Genomic DNA, 27,681 nt, shown 5'->3' with positions numbered 1-27,681 from the left:
TCATCTCAATCTGCTTATTTGCCTCCATTGTTTATTAGTTTATCTGTTTCAAAGGGCAGACATCACGTGACAATAATGAACATGGACCTGTGATGAACTGCCTCTCTATACCGGAAAACTATATCACATACCAGCTGCCAGACCACTGCTGATATGACAGATTCAGGAGCATATTATAATCGTGTGGGTGAATATTGTGATATCCTAACGAAACAGCCGGGACCATGGTGAGTTATTCATTTTCTAAATTTTTGTCTTGTTACATTTTTAGAGTATTTTGTGTACCTACCTAGTATTGAAGGTTTGGTACGTGGTTACCGGTTGCTACGACCATGACTCGAGTTGATGTGGTTACGAAGATAGGACTCCTCGATTCGTCATCACTTTTTCAGTAAGACTAAACGTTTTGTATTTTTAACAACTCTTTTAGGGTTATAAAAACAAATTTAAAATAGCCATGCTCGTCTCGCTCGATCGCCAACAAACACATCGATAAAACCGGTAAACCGGAAAATTAAAATGGAAAATTTATTGCAATAACATGATCCTTTAAATCTAATATATGAAATATGGCTCACTTAAGAGCAGTTTATTATAAAAGAATTAAGAATGTATATATTATGTAAGTATTCAGTCATCATCATAACCTGTCTTTATACTATGATGTAGTTATTTCCACATCGGAAAGCGTCTTATTCCCATTGAAGCCGATACATCTCCATTCTCCCCATATTTCCAACCCTTAATACTTTAATATCATACATTTTTCCAACTTTTCTGCCATGTATATTGTAGATACTTCTGGATCAGAAGTATGTTAAAATCAGGAATTTTCAAGAGGTTTTCGAATCTCCCGGAAAGAATATGCTTGTTACAATGAAAATACGTGCCATGTATAATACTGTAAAACTATTAACGTGCAAGCTGCATTTTCTAATGTTTATCTTGTTACATTTTTAGAGTATTTTGTGTACCTAGTATTGAAGGTTTGGTACGTGATAACCGGTTGCTACAACCATGACTCGAGTTGATGTGGTTACGAAGATGGGACTCCTCGATTCGTCATCACTTTTTCAGTAAGACTAGTGTTGTAGGGAACGTTTTGCATTTTTGACAACTCTTTAACGGTTATAAAAGTAAGTTTAGCCATGCTCGTCCCGCTCGATCACCAACAAACACATTGACAAACCCAATAAACCGGAAAATAAAAGGAAATATTGATTATAATAACATGATCCTTTAATCTAACATATGAAATATGGACGAAAACAATATTCCCGCACAGCAAAGAAACCGTGCAAATACTAGCTTAAACAAATTACCCACTGAGCACTACCAGTAAGCCAGTATAGTAGTTAACCAGCTATGCTGGAGAACGAACCATCAGGAAGTGGAGAGATCCTTGCTCTCTCTCTCTCTCTCTCTCTCTCCCGACCGCCAGATTACTTTAAACTGCTAATTCTCCCAAACAACCATGTAATCGGTTTCTACCATACCATGGCTGGGACTGACCAGCAAATCAAGCTTATCAGACCTGTTATGCAGCTCGATAAATACCATTACTTATGTTAATCATTCACCATTAGTTATGCTAATGGTACAATCACATTTATTGCATGGTTAATGGCTAAATAGACGCGAATGACAAAGTGTTAGAATGAACATTGGTCTGAAGATATACTGAAGTGGTATTAGGGTGGTACATCCGCTCTCTCTCTCTCTCTCTCCGCTCGCCGTGTGTACTTCATGTATCCAGGGTAATTGCTAAGCGGTATTTGATTTGAACTTCACAGCAATTTGCTTCTTCGTTCCTTCCGTGTCACAGTGTGTCTACATTTTACTTTCTTAAATTTCAGTGCGTTTATCAATTTTTGCGTTATTCATAAAAATATTGTAAAAAAATTTAGAACCCTTGATATTTTGAGAGCATCTAGAACTGAGATATGGCGAAATATTTTAAGTTTAGTCTCATTCAATTGCTTTTTTTGTTCGATTTGGATAGAAATTCGTATACGAACTCAGGGATTCAGCTTTTTACTTTTTAAAGACAAAAATTGCTGTGATCCGGTACCCCTTGTATATTAGAAGTTTGTTGGTCTCGAAATTGAATGTTGCATAATCTGGCTGCACCCTCTTAACTAGATCACATATTACATCCTATTCCCAGCTTTGTAGCTTCTACATGAGATCACCAGTTCTGTACCCCACTTTGTACCTCACTTTGTAGCTATTAAATTTTAGTGATTGAGACCAGTTTATTATATACCTTAAGTCCAATAAATTTGGTTCACAATAAATTTACAAAAATGTTGGTTACCATAATTTTAGTCGCAAATTTCGCACATTTCTAGTCGGCAACAATTTTAGTCACATTTTTCGACTTTTTGAGACTGCATTTTCCATTCCATTTGCTAGTTGTTTTTCTTCATATTTCGCACATAATATGTTCATATGCAAGCCTCTTGATTTATATAAAGTCATAGTCATACTTTAATGGTTTACTATAACATATAGCAACGGTTTTAAAGGCTAAATTCTAGAAGAGGTCGTTTCACATAATTACATTATGAGTTAAAATAGATGCAGATACTGCCTGATGGGAAAAGGAAGTAAAAGAATAAGAAAGCATGTGTAATAGTCAAACTTCAAAGTAGTTCAGCAATAATATTCATGTCATATATATGGGTACACGTACTCAAGTTCGACACGTACTCAAGTTCGACACGTACTGTAGTTCGACACGTACTGTAGTTTGACAAACACTAAGGTTCGACTCTGTTGAACTAAAGTGCGCTACCTGGACTCAAGTTCGACACGTACTAAACTTCGACAAGAGAACTTCGACTGTCGAACAAGAGTTTTGAAATCTGCGATCTCAAGAACGATCCTTTATGAGCTTGAAGTCTATTCGTTTGTTTGTTTTCCACTTGTCTCATGATGTTCAACTATGTGTGAGTGTAATCTCTATAATCCATATCTGTGGACATGTAATTGACCTCATACTCAATTGTTAGTTAGCATAATTGTAGACGGAGAGATAGACTATCGTGGTAACTCGTACTTCGTTTTATAGATCTAGATTGTAGAGTACGCTGTATAAATATCTACCACATACCACACTTTATATGATCACAAACGACTAGTTCCAGATCATTCTCCCCCATATTTACAACCCTTAATACTTTAATATCATACATTTTTCCAACTTTTCTGCCATGTATATTGTAAAAGTTAAATGTTTGCTGTTGGACCATGGCTGCTCCATGCTTGCTCGGAAGATTCTAGACAACTTCTTCCCATTTTATTTCCTGTCAAATCACAACTTCTATTAAATAATCTTTGTCTGGAAAGTAGATACTTTTGGATCGGATCAGAAGTATGTGAAAATCAGGAATTTTCAAGAAGTTTTCGAATCTCCCGGAAAGAATATGCTTGCTACAATGAAAATACGTGTCATGTATAGCTATTAACGTGCAAGGTGCATCATCTTAAAATTAATGTCCATCCTTGATTTAAAATCAGGAATATTTGTGGTGCATAGCTTACCAGTTCATTGTGTTTATCATGAAATTTATAGTCTACTTCTGGTTATATAGGTATACTCGTTTGATTTGATTTCACATTCCAGCAAAACATGTACCACATACCCGCTCTTACTACAAAATATTATGATATGAATTTTGAATATAATTTTAAACTCGCACAATGAATGCTGTGTAACGTAATTGTATTGTTAAGTTACTTAAAACATAATCATTAAACAACCCATCCTAACTGTTGCCGCCTGCTCATATTTCATAATTTAATTTTTGTTGCTAGTCTTAGCTTAGAGTTTATTGAAACGTATTTCTACCAAAACACTTACACGTGTTCTTTTAAAGCTGTCTTGCTAAGCTGAGTGACCTCTTCAATCTTCATGATATTGAGATATCATGAGTGAAGCTGATGAGTATGATGGATATGAGTAAGTGTTCTCAACGCTCCACTATGTTTTCTCCTTGAAAAGAAAGAGGGAAAATATGGCATGTCTATTTCCGGCCGTTCTGTTTATCGTTTGAAACAATCCTAAACATATATTTGAGATGTTAAAAGATAATGTTTAACGAAACATCACCTGAATTGTGACTGAAGGTATTCCTTTCAGGGGACCGTTTGAGAGTACAGACCGTAATCTCTACTCAGACTACAGTGAAATAAGCCCCTGGAATACCAACTACCAGAATCGTTTCAAGAGAGCCTCTAACCCTACATGGAAATACCTTTCTGGCACCATGCCAGACTTTCATCAGATCATTAGGGGACACACCACTCTCACGTGTGAGCCAGCTTTCTGTCCATTTTGGTTTTAGAAATACAAATATTGTATCATAATTACAGTGTGACCCTATATATTCTGCTTAGCCTATTTCATTGGGATAGTTCCACACATTTAACTATCTAACCTGAACATTTCTAATTTCAGTAATATTCTCCTTCCTGCGGTCTCTGGGGATGTGGTTAGGAATCAGCAATCCTTTTCTCGGTCTCTGTGTGTTCGTTGGGATCTGTTTAGGCTGCTGGTAAGGAACACTGTATATCACGTGACCTGTCTGCCTCAGGGACAAAAGGAAATCGCGGATGTGCGGAATCGCGATTTTGTCCCTTTATTTGCGACAAATTTTATGTATAGTCTTATGTATAGCCTGTCAAAAATCGCGGTATCGCGATTTTTGAGCAAAATAATCGCGATTTTCTTGTGTCCCTGGTCTACCTCAGTTACCTGACAACACATTTTATATAATACTTGATCAGCTGGTAATGTTACCTTGTGCTTAATACTGACTACTTAGATTTGTATTTACTTTCTATATCCACAGTGTTATCATGTGTTTATTAATGACTACTGAGATTTGTATTTACTTTCTATATCCACAGTGTTTTCGTTCACACCTCACTTTCCAGGCCGTATGGTGTGATATATGTAACTTGGTGTGTGTTGTGGGTTGGAGTGTGGGCCTTCTATCTGGGAGTTCCTGACGAACAGATTTATAACGGTCTCTATCCCTCCCAAGGTATAGTAGTAGTCTCTATAGTCTCTATACTATATAATAATATAGTATCTATAGTTTCTATATTATATAATAATATAGTCTCTATAGACTCTACCCCTCAAGGTAAGCGTGTCAGCTTCTCTTGAGTTGAATTTAGAAACAAAAATACTTAAATCTCAAACTATTTGAATGTTTGAAACTACAACTATTTTGAATGTTTATAACTCCATTTTCAGGGGTACTGTTGGGTTTTATAGTGTACAGAGCTAACTTAGAAGAGGATCATGTCAGTCAGTTACCCCAGCTAGTGCTACTAATCCCCTTCACTTTACTCACTCTACTCCTCTTCCAGGCTATTGGCATCTTCCTTGTGAAAGTGTTAGTCTTCTTTTTTATTTGTCTATTTATTTGCGAGTTTGGAACTATAGTTTTGATTTAAAACTTTGTTTTTACTTCCCGAATAGAGGATTTCTGATCTGAACTACAATTTAAAGGTTACAACCTTTTCAAACCCACTATCTCTCAATCAGATTAAGATGCACCCCTTTGTTCTTAGCCCCAGCACTGGTGGGGTTCATGGTAGTCACTCTAAAGTCACACAGCACCTACCTCTTCACAAGTCCTGCTCCTACCCTAGACCTCAAACCAACCAGTGTGGACGCTGACAATATTATGTTTTTTGTTAACTGTGATAATCCTGGTAGTGCCGACTGCTCTGTTACAGCGTGAGATAATTATTGTGATCAACTTGCTTTTATATAAGTTCTTTCAATCAGTTTTCACATTTCTTTATTACTTTATGACTTTATTTCCTAGACCTGTTTTGTTCAATTGTTGCTGAATAAGTAAAAGTTATCTAAGACTAACACATAATATTCCATTCTAGGAGCCAGTTTGGTATTGATTTGTATAAAGGAATGTCGTATGTTCTATTTACAGATAGATGGGAAAGCATCATCCCACTCACTATAGGTTTGTCAACATTTACCAACACTTCTAGTTTATCATCCCACTCACTATAGGTTTGTCAACATTTACCAACACTTCTAGTTTATCATCCCACTCACTATAGGTTTGTCAACATTTACCAACACTTCTAGTTTATCATACCACTCACTATAGGTTTGTCAACATTTACCAACACTTCTAGTTTATCATCCCACTCACTATAGGTTTGTCAACATTTACCAACACTTTTAGTTTATCATACCACTCACTATAGGTTTGTCAACATTTACCAACACTTCTAGTTTATCATCCCACTCACTATAGGTTTGTCAACATTTACCAACACTTCTAGTTTATCATCCCACTCACTATAGGTTTGTCAACATTTACCAACACTTCTAGTTTATCATCCCACTCACTATAGGTTTGTCAACATTTACCAACACTTTTAGTTTATCATACCACTCACTATAGGTTTGTCAACATTTACCAACACTTCTAGTTTATCATACCACTCACTATAGGTTTGTCAACATTTACCAACACTTCTAGTTTATCATCCCACTCACTATAGGTTTGTCAACATTTACCAACACTTCTAGTTTATCATACCACTCACTATAGGTTTGTCAACATTTACCAACACTTCTAGTTTATCATCCCACTCACTATAGGTTTGTCAACATTTACCAACACTTCTAGTTTATCATACCACTCACTATAGGTTTGTCAACATTTACCAACACTTCTAGTTTATCATACCACTCACTATAGGTTTGTCAACATTTACCAACACTTCTAGTTTATCATCCCACTCACTATAGGTTTGTCAACATTTACCAACACTTTTAGTTTATCATCCCACTCACTATAGGTTTGTCAACATTTACCAACACTTTTAGTTTATCATCCCACTCACTATAGGTTTGTCAACATTTACCAACACTTTTAGTTTATCATCCCACTCACTATAGGTTTGTCAACATTTACCAACACTTCTAGTTTATCATACCACTCACCATAGGTTTGTCAACATTTACCAACACTTTTAGTTTATCATACCACTCACTATAGGTTTGTCAACATTTACCAACACTTCTAGTTTATCATCCCACTTACTATAGGTTTGTCAACATTTACCAACACTTCTAGTTTATCATCCCACTCACTATAGGTTTGTCAACATTTACCAACACTTTTAGTTTATCATACCACTCACTATAGGTTTGTCAACATTTACCAACACTTCTAGTTTATCATCCCACTCACTATAGGTTTGTCAACATTTACCAACACTTCTAGTTTATCATCCCACTCACTATAGGTTTGTCAACATTTACCAACACTTCTAGTTTATCATCCCACTCACTATAGGTTTGTCAACATTTACCAACACTTCTAGTTTATCGTCCCACTCACTATAGGTTTGTCAACATTTACCAACACTTCTAGTTTATCATCCCACTCACTATAGGTTTGTCAACATTTACCAACACTTCTAGTTTATCATCCCACTCACTATAGGTTTGTCAACATTTACCAACACTTCTAGTTTATCATCCCACTCACTATAGGTTTGTCAACATTTACCAACACTTCTAGTTTATCGTCCCACTCACTATAGGTTTGTCAACATTTACCAACACTTCTAGTTTATCATACCACTCACTATAGGTTTGTCAACATTTACCAACACTTCTAGTTTATCGTCCCACTCACTATAGGTTTGTCAACATTTACCAACACTTCTAGTTTATCATACCACTCACTATAGGTTTGTCAACATTTACCAACACTTCTAGTTTATCATACCACTCACTATAGGTTTGTCAACATTTACCAACACTTTTAGTTTATCATACCACTCACTATAGGTTTGTCAACATTTACCAACACTTCTAGTTTATCATACCACTCACTATAGGTTTGTCAACATTTACCAACACTTTTAGTTTATCATACCACTCACTATAGGTTTGTCAACATTTACCAACACTTTTAGTTTATCATACCACTCACTATAGGTTTGTCAACATTTACCAACACTTTTAGTTTATCATACCACTCACTATAGGTTTGTCAACATTTACCAACACTTCTAGTTTATCATACCACTCACTATAGGTTTGTCAACATTTACCAACACTTCTAGTTTATCATACCACTCACTATAGGTTTGTCAACATTTACCAATACTTCTAGTTTATCATCCCACTCACTATATGTTTGTCAACATTTACCAACACTTTTAGTTTATCATCCCACTCACTATAGGTTTGTCAACATTTACCAACACTTCTAGTTTATCATCCCACTCACTATAGGTTTGTCAACATTTACCAACACTTTTAGTTTATCATCCCACTCACTATAGGTTTGTCAACATTTACCAACACTTCTAGTTTATCGTCCCACTCACTATAGGTTTGTCAACATTTACCAACACTTCTAGTTTATCGTCCCACTCACTATAGGTTTGTCAACATTTACCAACACTTCTAGTTTATCATCCCACTCACTATAGGTTTGTCAACATTTACCAACACTTTTAGTTTATCATTTCACTCACTATAGGTTTGTCAACATTTACCAACACTTTTAGTTTATCATCCCACTCACTATAGGTTTGTCAACATTTACCAACACTTCTAGTTTATCATCCCACTCACTATATGTTTGTCAACATTTACCAATACTTTTAGTTCTGCGTTCTTCTGTGCTCCATTATTGTATGAACTGAGATTGTGTCTTGAACATCAAGAACACAATTGGTTGTTTGACGTATTAACATCATCTCATCTCAAGGAAACAACTGATACTACTTTTGTAATCCCTCACTGACGCTGATTAACCCCAGGGTTACTGATAACTTCGCCGATCTCCTGCCTAATGGCGTGGATAGGAGCAGTTGCAGGAGCAGTCAGTGCTATCCTCCTTTCCCCCCTCTGGACTACTGTCTCAATTAAACTCCTTATATTCCCCTCGGTCTTCACCATGATGAGCATTTCTGGGCTCTACTTCGTCATTGGAGTTCACTCAGGTTAGTTTGTGCGGTTGTTGTAAAGTTGTAAACTTGTGTTGTGTTCATAACAAAATATATATTCCTTACTTCAATGATTTCAAAGCTCTGAAAACCATGATGAGTGCTAAACTTCCTCAATCCGCATTAAGGTTAAGTTAGGTGAGTTGTTGTTTCGGTCGTTGCGGCATTGTATCGTCCTCTGTTTTCAAACAAAATGTATATTCTTTACTTCATTGATTTCAAAGCTCAGAAAATCACGAGCATTTTGCGGTGCAGTCTTGTATTGTGTTTGGTTTTTAAGAATTAAGATATTACTGTTTTGTTCTAATGTTTCTTTTTCGCGTCTTTGTTTCGTCTATTCGTAAGATTCGTAAGAATCAGGTATAAATATCTAACACCTCTTGTGTCCGCCATAGATCTTAAGGGCTCTAGAAACATGATCTGACCCATCTAACAGCTCAACCACCTGCTGAATGTTGAATGGAGTTGGTTAAAAACATATAGATAGTTTAACTTGTAGAAGCTTTCAATAAACATGTGTTAATCATCGTCAACACCTGCTGAAAATTATTCTGATAAATTATAGACCAGAGCACATAATGCAAGTCATAATACGTTTATCTTTCTAACAAAAGGGCTCTGGACTATACCTCGCCTCGATGATTTCGAACCTGTGTTAACTTGTAACAGGTGCTAAAAACATGATACATATGTTCTGTTAACTATTTTAATAGACTTTTATGATGTTTTTTTTTGTAAATTTCGTTGGCATTTGCTTCAAACAACTTTGACATATCTGAAACATCACACTATGCAGCAGACATTAACTACCAGACTAATGAACTTGACTGACAGAACCATTTGGTAAGTGTTGACCAGCCACTGACGGTGTTGTTGGCCCAGCTGTTCGTTATTTGGCAGCGATTTAAAAGCTACAAAACATTTTAAATGGACTGTTGAGCCTTTCACTCGCGCAGCTGTCCCTCGATGTTTTAAACGATAATTTTTGTAGAGACTAGAATGGATCAGTGGTATAATGTCGGCAATTTTAACAACTTTTTATAGACGGAGTCAGCAATATTGATAACTTTTAATTTTGTTAGTGATCAAAGCTGTTACTGTAGCTCCATTTTCGCGACCTCGAACACATCGTTACAATTACATCTTATTTATTATTTGAACTTTCATCATGCGACCCAGATGTTGTAATTTTATCTTCGTTAACTATAAGTTTCTTGAAATGTTTCAAATTATTATCGTACTCTCATTATTTCTCACTAGATTATTTCAAAGCGCACCAATCATGATCTCCAGAAATACGCAACATCAGATCGAATCTTCTGCTGAAGAATATGCTTGGATCCTGTATTTCCTCATAGCTTTTCTATCATCGCTCATCGGAGACATCTTCATCTTGGTAGCCTCTGTGGGGTACAACGCTTTGAAGCTCAACAGATACGTTGTTGTAATAATCCAGCATATAGCGGTCTGATTTGTTGAGGTCCATTGTGTTCGTCCTGCCAACTACAGTCTCCCTCATCACAAAGAGATGGATCTTCGGAGAAACACTGGGATATGTTGTTTTCTTCCTTAACATTGTCAGTTTCCAGGTCAGTAACATGCTGATTTGTGTTCTAACAACAACTAAAATACTGCTGCTAAAGTACCCTGCACAGACAACTGACTGGCTGAAGAGAAGGGTTCATGTCATGTGCGGTGTTGTTTGGGTGGTATCCTTGTGGTACCCTGCTCTCCGTCTCTCTGATAACCAGACCATTTACTTTAACTACTCAGTTTATCACATCACACTTGGTGTTTCTTCTGTGTGGATCATGATAATAACTAAAGCTTCCCTTGTGTTGACAGTTCTCCTTCCTATATTACTGGTTATTGTCACTACCTCTGCAACATCGTGCTACTTGGTGAAATCTAGGAGGGTATCACGACGCAGTGGAGGGAGAAGACAGTGGCACGGTTTGGTTACAGTTATGGTAACAGCGGTGGTTTACTGCATTTCCATCGTCCCGTTATGGGTAGTGTTGGTGGCTTTTCTGTTTAACATCAACATTACGTCTGGTGTTGATGAAGGGATTGCTTTGAGACGAATTACGGAATTTCTGACCACTCTCAACATAGTGTCCAATTTTTACATTTATTGTCTGACTGTACCAAGCTTCAGGAGTTTCCTTAGGACAAAGGCTTACTCTGTGTCTGCAACATTGGACCACTTATCATCACTGGGTAGGGTACGAGAGGTTGTTGATAGTCCAAGCTAATATACTAATATAAGCGGTGGACTTTAACGGCATCAAGGTGGACTTTAAAGTTTAACGGCATCAAGGTGGACTTTAACGGCATCAAGACTTCGAAATAGTGTACTGGCAGTAGATAACTCAATGTTATCACACGATGATTAATCACTCTACGCTCGATAAGAAAACGATATATTCACAGCTTCAATTCAAACGTCCTTCCTTCCTTCACATTGAGTGTCAGAAGTTTTTCATCAGGAAGGAAGGGAGTCACTTTGTGACTTTCTTATAAAATTCTTTATAAACTGTTCCCTGACTTGGATACTGGTGGGAAGGTGAGACACGTCACTGTGACGTCACTGTGACGTCACATTTACCAACCAATCAGCTTTTAGCAACGTCCGATCATAACCCTGAAGCTCTGTGAAATCAAGTACTTTGTGATGTTGAGTGAATTTGTTAAAATTTTGTTAGTTACAGGATTCTTGGAAAGTGGATTCTTCATTTTCCGAACGATTTATAATGGCATTGAATTTTTGCATCATTAGGACTTTTCGAAAATATGACGAAATAAATTGAGACAATGATTAAGAATTTGTATCCATAATCTAGAATCACATCTTAGGTATGTGCTAGCTGACAAATAGTCAGTGATCCATATCATGATATCAGTATTGACTGCTATGATATTATTTTAAGGATGAGGCCCTCGCCATAGGTTTACGATTTTGGAATGTAATTTAGAAATGAGGCTGTCGTAGTCAAACGAAGTTGTATTAACTAATCCTGGTAGACTTTCTTGTGCTAATAATCATATTACCTTTCTGTTTTCTGAACTGTGAATTATTTTAGTTTCATTTACTTCTACTTCTAAACTGGCTCGCAGTTGTGGAATCGCTAAATCCCACACCTAAAGTAGGAAATGCGTAGCGAGATTCTAAGACGTTGTATTCCCTGTGAATGAATGATTAGGATGATTTTTTCGGACTTTCCTTCTCCGCCCTCCGGGCTAAATAAAACTTGTGACCAAGCAGGGAGATGGATAATATAAAACTAATTGATTATCTGAAAGTCTGAATATCGTGTTCCGCAATTTGCTGCTCAAACGCTAAGTCTACATTAGCTGCACGACTGTAATAATATAGCTCAATAAAGACAATAATGTAATGTCACTGATCGTGTGAATCACAAGACCCTATTATTATATAAAGCTTAGTGTGACCGGCCGCTTCTTTTTCTTTTGATACAGGCCCGATGGTTGTTTGCTGCCGTGTTGTGGTGCATTTAACAGCTGCTTGGAAATATTATCATCCCAAGAATCAAATCGACCTGATAATGGACGGCTGAGCATTTCACAGCAATTGATGGGAGTTCATACATACTTAATTTTATAAAATGAGATCATGCCGTAATAAACAATATTACGATCCATTTTATTTGATCTGTAACTTGAACTTGAAGCTTTTTAATCAAACTTCACTTTCGGCTTATTTGACGGCCACTGAAATTTTTATCGCACCGAATTTTTTTTCGGTGTTTGCTCCTCCAGGCTAACTTTAAATTTTGAAACTTTAGGCCTGAGATGGAGTGCGAATAAAACATATTGCATTGTTTGATTGTTTTTAGAGCGATTGTGAATTGACAGCATCGTCGATGCGATTAAAAACTAATCGCACTAATTATAACACCAGAATTAGCGTGAACTTATTCGCGAATCAAACTGCGTGTATAATACGATAACACCAGTTATCGGACTCTGCTGCGCAGACAATGACAAATTCTCCGAACCAGTGGTGATAGTAAGTCATACCAGAAAGAATTATTTCAATTGGGCACTCAGTGACTGAGCTATTAGGGCCAACGTATGCCCACTGACTTTTGGCCCACCCTGTAAAATAACACCAGTTATTGGACTCGGCTGCGCCTCGTGAAATAACTGCAAACCTTTTCAATAAGCAGGCCAGCTGTTATGGAGAATAATGTGAAGTTACACATTGTAATTTTACACGTAATTTTCTAGACGGCAGAAATAAAAGACAATCTGTGCTCACTAAATATTACATTGTTTTCATGTTTTTAAAAGTTTCGTTTTTTTTTCTGCATGTTATGGCAACAAATATTTGACATGCGAATTTTCAGAATCACGAGTCTAAGCTTAAGTGCAGTTTTCCTGTATTTACCGTCTGAAACTACCATATTAAGACTATACTAGGAAGTGATGTAAATTGTAAATTGAATAATGAGTTTGTCATTGACTTTCTAGTTCCTAGTCTTAATGATAATTGTGTTTGTTTGGTATTTATACGTTTATAAACGTTTTTTCTGTGCGTGTTACCTAATACCTCTCTTTATCTCTTGCTCAGCAACGAAGGCAAAAATATCATATCTTGACATAGTTTTCATTGCACCATGCTTAGTGATGTAATTTTTAATTTTTGGCAACAAACTGGCAAGGGTTAAAAGGGAAGGAAAAAAAACATAATTTTCAATTTTCATGTTCCATATGACAAAAATATGTAACTCCCAAAATACGATTTTATTTGCCAATCTTTATCAAGTCCTTGCTCAATTTCGTCAGCTCAAGAATTTGATGTCAATTTTAATTTTTCGATTTAGTTTTTGTTTAGTATTTATCTGACCTATCTATTAACTTATCAACGTAAGGTATTGATTAACAACATTAAATACCTGACATATTAATTCCCAGCAGCGTTTAAGCATTGACAAAGTGAAAGAATGACAAACCTCCAAGTAATAGGAGCAGGGTTGGGAAGGACGGGAACCATGTCCATGAAGTTAGCTCTGGAAGAAATTGGTTTCGGACCATGCCATCACATGGTGGTCACGTTTGGGCAAGAAGGATGTTTTAAATATTTCAATAACATATTGAAAGACAAGGAAGTCGAGGAATCCATTAAAGCGGTATTCAAAGATTTTGTCGCAGCGGTAGACTATCCGGGATGTATGTTCTATGAGGAGTTGATGAAACTGAATCCAGATGCTAAGGTGATCCTCAATGTACGAGATTCTCCGGAAGCTTGGGCTAAATCTTCAGGCGACACTATTTTCAGTGCGAACCAAGCTAATTGGCTCGTGTCACAACTGAAAGTCTTCATGTTCCAAATGTTTATGCCAATTCACCTCTACTTAATACACAAGATAATGGAAAAGCAAAGTGTCCACGGAGTCGCTCCTACTGATCCGGATACTGATCTAGCTCAGATGTACACAGACTGGAACAACAGAGTTATTGAGACTGTGCCTGCTGAAAAACTCTTGATATTCAATGTGAAGGAAGGATGGAAGCCACTGTGTTATTTTCTTGGGGTCCCAGTTCCTGATACACCGTTTCCCAGGGTGAACAGCACGGAGCAGTGGCAGAATAAAGTTTCTGGAATGATGAAGGGAAACATATTGAATGCTCTGACTAGAGTCGTAGTGGCTGGACTCATATTTGCTTGCGGGTATTACCTTCTTGTAGGATTCTAGTGGTATGGTCATTTTTATGCTCGATTTTTATGCTCGATTTTTATGCTCGATTATAATACAAATTTGATTATTTTACATCCTTAAGACGTAATGCATTAATAGCAGACTAGGAATTAAATTGATATGTATTTGAGCGATTAGATTATCAAAGCCATGACAATTTGTAAAGCTATGACAATTTTTAATTAGGATATTTGCCAAATTGGGCGATGTAAGCCTCTAAAATGTAAACTTATCATACGATTCGCCAGGGTTAAGCAGACTGTCATCCGATAAGTTGATGCAAACAATATTTATCTTTCAGTGCAGACAATATTTATCTTTCAGTGCAATCTGATAGCGTATTTCATTAGGACTAATGTAGCACAACCGAAACTTCACATCTGCTCTTTTTAAGTTTTATACTTACCGACTTTATTTCTATTTTGAATTTCTTCTCTTGAGATTTGATGTTTTTCACTTTTACGAGATGAGCATTACTTTCACAACTAACATCAGGTTGAAATTAATGCTCTGGTAATATGACGAGTATGCAAGTAATCGGGACGGGATTGGGGAGAACCGGTACAATGTCCATGAAGTTGGCTTTGGAGGAGTTGGGGTTTACTCCGTGTCATCATATGAAGGAGACGTCCAATCATCCCGACCGTAATCACCATTTCAGAGCCATTTTGCAGGACGTTGAAAATGAAGAGGCTATCGAAGCTATATTTGAAGGTTTCAAAGCCACGGTAGATCAGCCCGGTAATATGTTTTACCAAACCTTTATGAAGCTGAACCCCAAAGCAAAAGTTATCCTTACTGTCAGAGACTCCCCAGAATCGTGGGCAAGATCAGCCAGAAATACTATTTTCAGCTGCAACAACAGCTCTGGCTGGATTCCGTCTAATATCAAGAGACTTTTTTGGGATTTCTTTGAACCACCACAAATTCAGTTGGTGCATAAGATAATGGCAGATACGAAGTTCCATGGGATCGACCCAAACGATCCAAAAACAGATCTAGCTCAGATGTATACAGACTGGAACAAAAGAGTTATTGAAACTGTGCCTGCTGAAAAACTCTTGATATTCAATGTGAAGGAAGGATGGAAGCCACTGTGTGATTTTCTTGGGGTCCCAGTTCCTGGTACACCGTTTCCGTGGGTGAACAGCACTGAAGAATGGAATGAACTTGTTTCCATAAGCATTGAAGTGAAGTTGTGCGAGACATTGCCAAAAGTTTTACTTGCATGGGCACTCTTAGGTTGCGGCTATGTACTTTATCGCATGTATTTCTGTTCATAAATGTGGCGTTCGATGACGATTTAGAATTTATTTGTGTGTAGTTTCTATTCTATAGTTAATTGTCAGACTTTTGTATCATAATTATTGTCGTTTCCCCTTGCTATAGCGATTCTTTCTTCGTGATTACAGAGTTTTATCAGGAGTTCTTCCTTCCATGAAGTTGTCTAGTTTTGCTACTGTCTAATAGTCCTTCACAATGAAAACAGCTCACATTAATCAGCTGCTTTACACTTCGCAGTAGAAAGCCGAACTACTAAAAAGGGAAAAGTACTAGAGTAGGCAGACACCAGCCGAACTAGGCAGACACAGCCAAACTTGCTTAGGATACTATAAAATTAGATTTGATTAGGAATAAAAACATTCCATCGGTAAATACAGACGATTTGTATAGTTTTAGAATAATAGCCTATCACGGAGCAGGATGGAGGAAGTTGTTTTAGTTTATGTATTAGTATTTCTTTTCAGGCTACTTATCAGATTTTTATGTTCTAGTTTTGATTTGAATAAAGTTATGTAAATACTACTGTATAATTATGTAATAAAATTTGATTATATGATATGGTAATTTTGTTATCTAAGATTACAGTTCTACACTGTAGGATGTAGATATATATTTCTAATCTTTTAATTAATGAGACCACCTCACCCTGTGTTCTCGTACTGTTTGCTCTTTATTTACTGGGCAAAAACAAGCCGTCGTACTTTTCAATAATGACAAGTTTGAAAGTTATCGGCGTGGGACTAGGCAGGACTGGTACAAGATCTCTGCAAGCAGCTTTAGAAGAACTCGGGTTCGGTCCAGGCTATGACATGCTCAGAGCGTTCCACAATACCCACCTTTATCATCTATTTCAGAAACTACACGAGGATGAGGAGGATAACTCTAGTTTACTTCAGTTGCTTCATGGCTTCTCTTCTACTTTATCATATCCCGGGTGCTTGTTTTACGAACAGCTAATGGAATGGAATCCGGACGCCAAAGTTATACTGACAGTAAGAGACAGTCCAGATTTATGGGTCACTTCAGCTCAAGAGACAATATTCAGTGGCAACAAGAAGCAGTCATGGTTAGCTTGGAAAATTAAAAGATTTATATTTTCCTATATGATGGCATCGTACGTTTATTGGGTCATGAAAATTATGGTCGTAGTTCATGGGGTCGACCCTAATGACCCAAAAACAGATCTAGCTCAGATGTATACAGATTGGAACAACAGAGTTATTGAAACTGTGCCTGCTGAAAAACTCTTGATATTCAATGTGAAGGAAGGATGGAAGCCACTGTGTGATTTTCTTGGGGTCCCAGTTCCTGATACACCGTTTCCTAGGGTGAACACCGAGGAGCAGTGGAAAAGGAGAGTCGGAGCGAAAGTCAGTACTAACTTACGACGTGCCGGGTTGAAATTATTGTTATTTGTTGGTTTTATGAGCTGTATATTGTTCTTTTTATTTTTAAAGATTTAAGACAGTTAATGTAACTATGTAATTTAGCTCGGATTATTCACAAATAAACTTCAGGACAATGTTTAGTTTTATTTTAGCAAACTGTAAAACAAAATGATAGATATACATCTGTACAATGTACATCTGTACATTGAACACGCTTTACACGCTTCGTCTCGAGAAACATAAAATCGGTGTAAGAAGTCTTCAATATTGCCTCTTTGTTTTTAAACAATAAAAAGTAGTACAGCTATAACCAGACCCCAATCACTATTGCTGTATTATGTGTGTATCGTGCAGGCGCACAAACATTAAACAAGACGTAGTATGAAGTGCTTTAAGACGAGATATGGTCTTATTATAACTTTTTAACGATAGTAACCTCAAACGTATCTAAAGTTATGCCTAATTTTAAAATGTATTTAACATATTATGAATGAAGTGGCTAGGGTTAAATGCAAGATATTTCTTAATAGATGTATTCAACTATGGGGAGGCTATACCGCTTTGACAGGACGGCGATTAAAAAATCAGATTAAAATTGAATTTATGTCAATTACATTTCTGTTCTTCAGATGTTCAACCTCAACTCACACCCTTAATTTTTTTGGTGTGATTGGTAAATGGTAATGAGTATTGCTCTGTGAGAATCCTACTCGACCTTGGTCCAAGTTAATTTTGAATGAATAATGTTTTGTTTATTGTGTATTTTCATTAGAGTTGCGAAAATAACACGAGTGTATATGCCTGGGGTTGCGTCCCGACTATACTGCAGGGAAATCTGTACCGAAAGGACCGTGGCCGAAATGCAATTAGACAGGGAAATCGGCTCCCCGACTGCGGTCGACCAAATTATTATTATTATATTATTATTGTGTATCTGAAAACATTCCGTTTCAGTGATAATTGGTCTGTTTGCCTGCTTCTTCACGACTTTCCTATCGATAGTTCTTAACTCCTATTTTGAGCTATTTAACCTGGAAACCTCAGCCCCGCTAGCAGCTTACATTGTCATTATTATCCTCAATATCACTGGAGGTAGGAGAAATTTACATTCAGAATGGGAATTAATATGGATTAATTAAGTTAAATGCAAAAAATAAATATTGATGCACTCGAATTAACCTGACGTCTGAACAATATCTCGGACTAGCAGCGTGTTCCACTGAATCCACCCCAGGAGCGTTTAGACGGATACTTCAAGTAGAACTCATGTCAGTGACCACACCAGAGGATCACCTCAGACGTTATTGGCTCTCCCAGAAGATAATAACAGTGAGTCAAGTCACGGTTAAATTACGAAGTTTTATTTTAGATTATATGCAGAAATATGAATTAATAATACCAACATTATCGTTAGAAACTGAGAACTTTTCAGTAACCGACTTTTCGAAAAGTTTTCGAGATTTATGAATAATTAATCAACACATTTTGTAAAATATTCATTTGCACAGGATTTAAAGATACGGACTGGGAAACGTAAAATTGCTCCATCTGCTTATAAAAACATTGAAAAAAGCATTCTGCCTATTTTACTTTGTGCTTACGCAAAACATGGTTTTATAAAGAAGATAAAGGAACTGATTGACTTAGGGGCTGATTTAAACGCAAGGCAAGTTTTCCAACAGTAAAAAGAATACATTTCGGGCCGACTTTTTGGGCCACAAGTAACCTAGAAATAGAATTAGATCTGCTAATTTTATGATAAGCAAGACATTGTCTGATGAGTAAACCTATTCACATTATACATTATACATTATACATTATACATTATACATTATACATTATACATTATACATTATACATTATACATTATACATTATACATTATACATTATGACTATGACTGTACATCTGCAGTGACTATGACTGTATATCTGCAGTGACTATGACTGTATATCTGCAGTGACTATGACCGTATATCTGCAATGACTATGACTGTATATCTGCAGTGACTATGACTGTATATCTGCAGTGACTATGATTGTATATCTGCAGTGACTATGACTGTATATCTGCAGTGACTATGACTGTATACCTGCAGTGACTATGACTGTATACCTGTAGTGACTATGACTGTATATCTGCAGTGACTATGACTGTATACCTGCAGTGACTATGACTGTTTATCTGCAGTGACTATGACTGTATATCTGCAGTGACTATGACTGTATACCTGCAGTGACTATGACTGTATACCTGCAGTGACTATGACTGTTTAATGTTTATCTGCAGTGACTATGACGGGAGATGTGCGTTACACCTGGCCTGTGCTGAGAACAGAGAGGAACTGGTACATCTGCTCCTACAGAATCAGGCTGATATTCACCAGACTGATAATTTCCAGAACAACGCCCTCAGTTCCGCTATTCTTCACGGACACTTTAACCTTGCTAAATACATATATAAAAAGGGTGAGCTGCTCTTCAGATTCTTTGTTATGTCACCAGACATGTGTTATGAGTTTATTTAAAGAGTTTACTAAATTAAGTTTATTTAAGTTTGTTTAAAGAGTTTATTTAATATATTTAATATGTAAATTACATAAATTACAGAAGAGTTCTTCTAAAAGAGCAACTTTTTAATTCGACTCACGTGTCTCTGCAGGAGGTAGACTCAGGCTGAAGAAAAGTCAGATATCTTCCATGCTGTGTTATATGGTCGCTTACGACGACCTCGACCGACTTAAAGTAAGTTAGTAAACTATAAGCTTTTCAACTGCCTATAACTGTGATGGTGAGAATATGGCACTAGTTTGTTTTTGAAACTAGTTTGTTTTTGAACGTAATGTTTTCTAGCATGACGGAAACTACTGACTTTGGTAGCCGTACTTGATAAGCCAAAATAAAGTGTAGTTTCATATTATAGGGAAAATGCCAAGACATGGTTGATTTAAAACTAAAGAAATGCAAAAATTGTTTATTCTCAAAAAGCGGCGTGTTATGATATTTATGTGTGAAATAAATACGTATGATCAATGTCGTGTCATTTTATGAAAGCAATATGACACAGACCAAGTCTTCTGAAACTACGTACGTGTCGTAGAAAACCGTCTCTAGAGGTTCTGCGTTTAGAACGGAAAGTGCTTGACAAAGATCGCCTTACTATAATGGTGAATATAATATAACTATGCATCTCACTCATCACTGATACTTGGTTCAATCACTAGATTGATATTAATGGCTATAGAAGAACAAGATATTTGGAGGAGTGCGTGAGGTTTCCCTGAAATTAAGGTCGGATAACTAAGCCCATTCTACGAACTAATAGTACTATTTGTTCTCCGAATATTGCGATTGGGTTTCAATTCATCACGTGCCTGAACAAGCAATAAACGTCTGGTCGCATGTCTTCTACATCAATTGAAATTGTCCGACAGAACTAAGCAGATGGGAAATGAGATTAAACATATATCTGTTACGAAGGTGACGTCATAACCATACTAGGTCACTGAGTTATTGTTCAATGAATGAAAGGTTGATTTTTATTGGAAAATTGCTCAACCTTGGATATTAAAAACAGTTAATCCCCCAGATTTGGTTAGATTGTGGTGCGGATCCCAACTCGAGTGACTACGACAACAGGACACCTCTACACATTGCGTACTCTAAGAAAAACGACAAGATGATCAATTTCCTCAAACGTTATGCGCCTAAGAAAGAGGTTGAAGGTACAGTTACTATGACTATCACCATGTTATGTGGGAATATAATAGCCACCTCTGACGTGTGTGTCTTTCTAAAGAATCTATGCAGATTTATACAGTGGTATCCACTGTGGGTGTCGCGTACTGTGAGATTATTGCAGAGTTCAGTGGACTGGCACGACATATCGTGATCTGTGTTTGTTGGTTCATTTTACTGAAAAATCACAGCTCAACTTCAAATTAAATATAAAACAGAATTTAATTGCAATGCTTTAAAATGACTACATAACTTCAGACAGATGGGGTAAGAAACCTTCAGAATGCTACGGGAAAACTGTTCAGGACCTGCAGCCTGTTAAAGACGTTAAGAAAAGTAAAAACTTACTGAATTTCAGTTTAACTTGAATCTATTTCGGTTAAGGTTGACCAAAATGGCGTTTTTGCATGATAAATAACCCAGTTCACCTAATCGTGAACCCTCAGATAATCATCATTAATGTCATCATAATGTGGTAAAAATCACTGATTCACAAATTCTATCAGAGATTGATCAAAGCGCCGAACTGATGAGGAACAGACACCAGCATGGCAAAAGGAGTCGTCAGCATATGAAGATAGACCCAGTCATCCTAGAGGGAATCATCAGGCACATCATGAGGACTGATGATAAGGATAAGATTATGGTGAATTTTCTGTTTTATATTCTCACTGATAGTCATTAGACCATGTATGCTTGATCACTCACAATCGTTTGTACCAAACTTATCAAAGATAGGAAGATTACAAGACTTGCAATGTTATGGTGAACTCAAATCATCCGACAAAAGTAATGTAAAATTATGGAATACCTTAGTAATAAGTAGAAGGGCAAATTGCTCAAATCAGGGCTGCTCGCGAGTTTTGATTTGGCCACTATGTAAAAGTTTCAAGGCAGGATATAAAATTATTCCTTAACAAAAGTGCATTCAGACACAGTTTTGATGTAACTTGGCAATTGGTTGCATTTAAACTAAACTAGTAAACTAAACGAACCACAAAATATAAGTAATCATATCCTGGCCAATAAGTTCGTAGTGCATACAATAAGTTTGGGAAAGAAATTTTAACGGATCATAAACGGACCGACTTTATTTGAACGGACATTAAAATAAACGTTATTAAGTTATAAGGGCCTCCAGCGTCCAATAAATGCCCGTTCAAGTAAAGTATGGTAAGGTATACTTATTAGATAAACCAACTCCACTAGAATTAGCAACAAATTCTCCCATACCAAGAAAATATATCCAGAAATTCCCCCATTTACCCCCAGTATTTAAGACTAGTCTGAAATAAAATATTGAGCTATGGACTATTGTATTATATTACTAAAGACTCATTAAAATTAAATATTGTATTATATTGCATAATCATACATGTATGATGTAATACTAGTAACTAGAAGGTCACTGGTCGAAATGCAGCTATACTCAGGAATTTTAAAATCAGTATTATGTCCCAATTTCTCTTTATCATGTAGCACCACCAAGGGTCGACCGAGGGCAGGATTTGCGACCGAGGCCGAGGAAATTTTGCTTTGATTAAACTGAGGCCGAGGCAAACCGAGGAATTGTCTTCCTGACCGAGGCTGAGGACTCGGTCGAGCCTTGAGCACCACTGTGAACCGTGTTTTGAGTAATCACTATACTATTCAATGATCGATACTTTTAACCGCATCCCAAAATATCAATCATAACCCAAGTTTTGAACATCTATAGCATAATTAGCGTAATAGGAGCTAGTCATGAAGGAAATACTGCTTCCAGTACCGCCTTGATAGTTGATGGCGACTTGTGTCATTATCACCGACCTCACTGATTGGTCACTGGTCAAAATTTCAGTAAAAACCGCGAAATTTAGGTCAAAGGGGAGGGCAGAAAAGCTCCTCTTCAAAAGTCTTCCAAAATATCTTATATATTCTAATAATTTTATTATTATCTCAGAGTTTGATTATATTTCTTTGTCTTACCACCCGACTATAATTTTCTAATATGAGTACGATAAACAACGAAATTAGGGTTGGAACAAAGAACGGTCCTAATTATAGGCAGTAGAGGGCTAATTAATCAAATAAGGTCCGTCAATAAAAGGATGGATAATGTATCATTCACCATTCAGCATGTCTCTTCAGGATTTACTACATATAATAAACGCGATTTAGAAAATAAGCTGTGGTATTTGCAGAATGCAGTAATTATAACAATCTCAACTAATAAGACAAGAGTACAAGTAAATTGTAATACAAGGTACACACAAGCAAACAAATTGATTCCAAAATTTGTGAAAAGCTCGAGGGGTGATAGCGTTTCATCACGTGACAAAAAAAAGCTTATTTCCATACATAGATTTTCCCATATCTGATATTGCTTTGTTTTTATTTTTTTTATTGTAACCCCTTTATCTCCAGGCCTTACTACCATCCCTTGTCTGCGAGGTGGTCGCTAAAAAAGAGAGGGATATCATGCACATCCTTATCAAAGAGAACGTTCTCATCGACTTGAATGTAAGTCTACATTTTGCTGCCTTTATTGGCAAAATAAGTTTCGCAGTTAAGTTGACCACAGTGGCCGAGGATTAAGTTTGCGTAACAGTGATCTCAGAGACCAGTTTTTAGTAGGATTCTATTTATTAATTATTAATTATTATTAATTACTATTTACTAATTACTGATTACTAATTAAAAATTTTTCATTACTATTTACTAATTAATAATTAGTATTTACAAATTTCCCATTACTATTAACTAATTACTAATTACTATTTACTATTTCCCATTACTATTTACTAATTAATATTAACTGTTTACTAATTATTAATTACCAATTACTAATTACTAATTTCTAATTACTTATTACTAATTTCTCATTACTAATTACTAATTGCTAACCCCAGGTGGCGGACTATGATTTGCGGACACCACTTCACATAGCATGCGCTACGGGAGACATAGCAACAGTAAAAACTCTCTGCTGGAATAACGCTAACATTAATGCTATCGACAGGTAATTATAATTATAATTATAATCGACAGGTATAAATTACAATTACGCGCTCAAATGACTTCAACACGATAAACCCTATTTTCGACACATCATCATCGCAAAGTTAAACCTATTTGGGCATACATCAACAATATAACCGATCAAATTGTTAAAGCATGAACGTTTTAAATCTATTTAATCTGATCACGTGATCTGACTTACAATCTTGTGACCAGGTTCGGTTACTCGCCCCTACTGGAGGCATGTAAAAGTGAGCACGATGACGTGTGTGAGTTCCTGCTGGACCAGGGAGCCCAGCTGTGTTTACCGCTGGAGATGCAGGTTTATTGACATTGTACTGTAATTTTGACTAACACATGTTTATTGAAAGCTTCTACAGCTACAAGTTTAACTATCGTATCACTTATATGTTCTTAACCCAACTCCATTCAGGTTTCAGAGTTGTGCTGGGCTGTTTTTAGTAACGACTTTGAGATGATTCAACGTCTTGTGAACGCAGGTACATGCTCACTTAAGTAGTAGGGTAACTGTTGGTTGAGATCATTCTTGTTTTCTGTTAGTAGGACATAAGTTTCAATCCTTGTCAGGCGATGAACGATTAAACGAATAATCAATAGTAATACATTCTTAAGTTTGGTCACAGAAAATTCTAAGAAAGATGGTTGTTTATCATTTATTACATATGTTATAATTTGTTGAATGTAAAGATTGTATGATCTGTTGTAGGGATCAACATACACTCGGGAGATTACGATGGTAGAACATGTCTTGCTGTAGCGTTTGACAACAAAAACAAGAACATGATGAAACTGCTAAAACAATACATAGACTACAGTTCCAGTGAGTAGAGATCGGGAATTCAATGAATCTCATTAAGTTGATTTGATTGATATTGATATAAAGAAACTTGATAATTTTATTATGTTTTCTTCGCAGAATTACTATGAGTCATTTAGTTCTTAATTAATAACGATGTAAATTTCATACTTTTAATTTAATTATTTGATAAAACGTGACGATATGCACTTAGCTCGCTTCTCGAAATCCCAAAAACTTTCAAACAAACCTTTTCTGCAGTTTCAAGCTACTGGAGCAGTGGAAGTAGTAGTGGTAGTAGTAACAGTTCGGGTAGCTGCTGCAACAGCCGCACCGCGTCCCCCGTGCCTGAAGAAGAGGGGGAGGAGGGGGAGACCCCTGCCACAACATCTTCAAGAAGTAATGATGTTAGTCTTTGTATCGAAGAAGAGAACAGCGCCCTGATACGACCCAGTGTTTAGTTTTTAAATGATTAAGAATGGGAGCTGATTATAGATTTATTTTATTAATGATTATTCTGTTACACTTACATGTTAGTGTTGATGTTATAAGTTTGAGTTTCAGTCAGAGGTTTTTAGTATCGATAACAGATAAGTTATTTTTATCATAGAATTAAAGCTAAGTCTTATTAAAGGGCGAAATATGATGAATTTTTGTTATGTTTGATATCTTATTCATTATTGAACTTTACCAACTTGTTATCTTTTTGCGTATAATTCAACAAACTGGAAACTCAATACAGAGATCAGCTGTAGACAGGGACCATTGCAACTCTTGCTAGGAATCTTAATCCCATAAAGATAATGATAGTCATGGGGAAGGCAAGCACTACGATTCCATATAGGACTACAAAACTACCAGTTAATCTGTGTAAAAAATTGTAGCCAAAAAAAGCCTTAAAAAGTGTAAAACAAGTAACATTATTTCTCACTAATATAAAGGTATGTTTTACCTTTGGAAATGTACTGCTAGTGCTATAATAACACGTGGCTCTTACTAATTCGCTCGCCCAAAAATTTCACGTGACTTTGGTTTTTATGGTTTTGCAGCCGTACAAAACGGTTTTACATAAACCCTAATCCCAACCCTAAACCTAACCATAACCCCGAAGCTATCCATAACCCTTACCACAACCCTAACCCTAACCCGAGCCCTAAACAATCGAATTCATCTTTTACTAGCCTGTCACGTGACCAAAACGGTTTTTTGCCCATAACTCTCCAGGGAAGCATTTTTACCCTACGTCATGGGGGGTGATTCGGAATCAGCGTCCAAAAAATACACCGAACGAGATCAATTTCATACCCAAAGGGCCTTTTCTGTTTTCACAAGAAGTTTCTTAAAATTTGGGCGAGCGATTTAGTAGGAGCGATAACACGTTGTATACCTCATTTCTTTTGGCGGTCTTTGCGCGTGAAAAGAGGTATACACCGTGTGTTTGCTCTAACCAGAGCCCTCGTGCTTGCAGTAGGTGCGCCCGCCAAGCAGTTCACCTAACTTAACCATGTTGTCATACGTTGTATGACCCGCCGCGCACAAGTGCGCGGCTCCCCCTTGTATCGTCGAAACTCTACAGTACTATAGTGAAGCGACCGTGGGGGTCACCACGTGATACAATAACCATGTGCTTTCGCGCCACTGCGGGCGCGCTTGTTTCACAAGTCAAGAAAAGTCCTTTTACCGCCGTGAGGCGGGCGCGCGCTACTGCAAGCGCAAGGGCTCTGGATAGAGCAAGCCAAGCAGCGACACACCATTTTACTTGTAAAACGTATAACTATCTAGGCTTATATAACCTACCACTCGGCGTGCGTCTTGCAAGACGCTCGTTACCTCAACCTGGGGCGGGGACCTCAGGCTGTCATGTTCATAAACATAGCTAGATTCGAATAGAGATTCTGCGAAATGATGCAGGCTGAGCGCGGCCCAGTAAAACGCACGCCGAGTTGGACCGTCAAGAAGGAAGCGGCGCTCGCTACAGGCTAGTACTTCGAAGAAATTTAAACAATTAGTAACATCCGTCAACTAATTACTACTTGTATGTTGTAGGTTTATAACCTACCAGGACGCGCGCCGAGTTGGACTCGTCGACGGCCCTATTTGGAACAAATATTGCATTAGTATCACCCGTTAAATTACTACACTTTTTAGTATAGTGTATACATGCTACACACCAAAAAAGCAAAAGTGTATATTGTAGTGCTCACTGGGCTGCGCTCAGCCTGTCTTTCCGCCGAATCTCTATATGTTTATGAAAATGATAGCCTAAGGTCCCCAGGTAAAATAGCGTAAAAATGTAGCAGACCCCGTGGTTGACGGATGTTACTCGTCTAAATTTCTTTGAAGTATAGCGCGCCGCTTTTTTCTCGAAATAGCAAATGCATTTCGCCAATCTAACGAAGTTGCTCTAACCAGAGCCCTCTCGCTTGCAGTAGCGCGCGACCGCCGAAGGCGGCAAAGGATATATATTCTACTTGTGAAACAAGCGCGTCACGCAGTACGCGTATAAACATGGCTATGTGAACTAACGAAGCGAAAAGTATTATTAAATGCGCGGCGCGGCCCAGTATATAACGCATTGCGTCGCGCTATAAAAATTTAGTTTCTTTCATCATTTTTACTCGCATATACTGCCTGATCATTTGAAGTATGGGATTTAATCCTCCTCATCAATCTTCACGATCGTTTAAAAAAGTTTAGTTGAGAATTCTCAAC

At 37.0% G+C, this 27,681-nt stretch overlaps 3 protein-coding genes across 5 annotated transcripts; all 3 read left to right on the top strand.

The window, feature by feature from the left end:
• Positions 1 to 52: 52 nt before the first annotated feature.
• Positions 53 to 25,659, top strand: LOC134820734 (uncharacterized). 3 transcript variants are annotated; one of them, XM_063831313.1, is made up of 22 exons: positions 53 to 227; positions 4,145 to 4,317; positions 4,463 to 4,559; positions 4,942 to 5,051; positions 5,267 to 5,408; positions 5,561 to 5,755; positions 5,917 to 6,002; positions 8,836 to 9,018; positions 18,371 to 18,508; positions 18,651 to 18,745; positions 18,925 to 19,082; positions 19,705 to 19,883; positions 20,077 to 20,159; positions 21,004 to 21,139; positions 21,411 to 21,488; positions 21,659 to 21,798; positions 23,559 to 23,654; positions 24,044 to 24,153; positions 24,369 to 24,474; positions 24,586 to 24,652; positions 24,880 to 24,993; positions 25,231 to 25,659. In XM_063831313.1, exons 1-22 carry the CDS (start codon positions 154 to 156, stop codon positions 25,428 to 25,430), a joined length of 2,760 nt encoding a protein of 919 aa, XP_063687383.1. In that variant the 5' UTR covers positions 53 to 153; the 3' UTR covers positions 25,431 to 25,659. The 3 variants fall into 3 exon arrangements, with proteins under 3 accessions (XP_063687383.1, XP_063687384.1, XP_063687385.1); XM_063831314.1 differs by lacking the exon at positions 53 to 227 and adding an exon at positions 983 to 1,076; XM_063831315.1 differs by lacking the exon at positions 53 to 227 and adding an exon at positions 3,818 to 3,964.
• On the top strand, positions 13,902 to 14,817 carry LOC134820735 (uncharacterized). Its single transcript, XM_063831317.1, has one exon. The coding sequence runs from the start codon at positions 13,989 to 13,991 to the stop codon at positions 14,739 to 14,741; it is 753 nt and encodes a 250-aa protein (XP_063687387.1). The 5' UTR covers positions 13,902 to 13,988; the 3' UTR covers positions 14,742 to 14,817.
• On the top strand, positions 16,541 to 17,529 carry LOC134821121 (uncharacterized). The gene has a single exon (XM_063831786.1). The coding sequence runs from the start codon at positions 16,739 to 16,741 to the stop codon at positions 17,489 to 17,491; it is 753 nt and encodes a 250-aa protein (XP_063687856.1). The 5' UTR covers positions 16,541 to 16,738; the 3' UTR covers positions 17,492 to 17,529.
• Positions 25,660 to 27,681: the final 2,022 nt, after the last annotated feature.

The sequence above is a fragment of the Bolinopsis microptera genome, chromosome 9 (assembly GCF_026151205.1).
Source record: "Bolinopsis microptera isolate Bmic1 chromosome 9, MBARI_Bmic_1.0, whole genome shotgun sequence".
Lineage (NCBI taxonomy): Eukaryota > Metazoa > Ctenophora > Tentaculata > Lobata > Bolinopsidae > Bolinopsis > Bolinopsis microptera.
This window is presented reverse-complemented; position numbering and strand designations above follow the sequence as displayed.

What these genes read in the sequence shown, in the direction of transcription:
- LOC134820734 (XM_063831313.1), top strand. Translation starts at nt 154, where the DNA reads ATGACAGATTCAGGAGCATATTATAATCGTGTGGGTGAATATTGTGAT. An exon ending in CGGTCTCTATCCCTCCCAAG is followed by an intron (nt 5,052 to 5,266) that starts GTATAGTAGTAG and finishes CTCCATTTTCAG; the next exon opens with GGGTACTGTTGGGTTTTATA. An exon ending in ATGATAAGGATAAGATTATG is followed by an intron (nt 21,799 to 23,558) that starts GTGAATTTTCTG and finishes CTTTATCTCCAG; the next exon opens with GCCTTACTACCATCCCTTGT.
- LOC134820735 (XM_063831317.1), top strand. Translation starts at nt 13,989, where the DNA reads ATGACAAACCTCCAAGTAATAGGAGCAGGGTTGGGAAGGACGGGAACC.
- LOC134821121 (XM_063831786.1), top strand. Translation starts at nt 16,739, where the DNA reads ATGACAAGTTTGAAAGTTATCGGCGTGGGACTAGGCAGGACTGGTACA.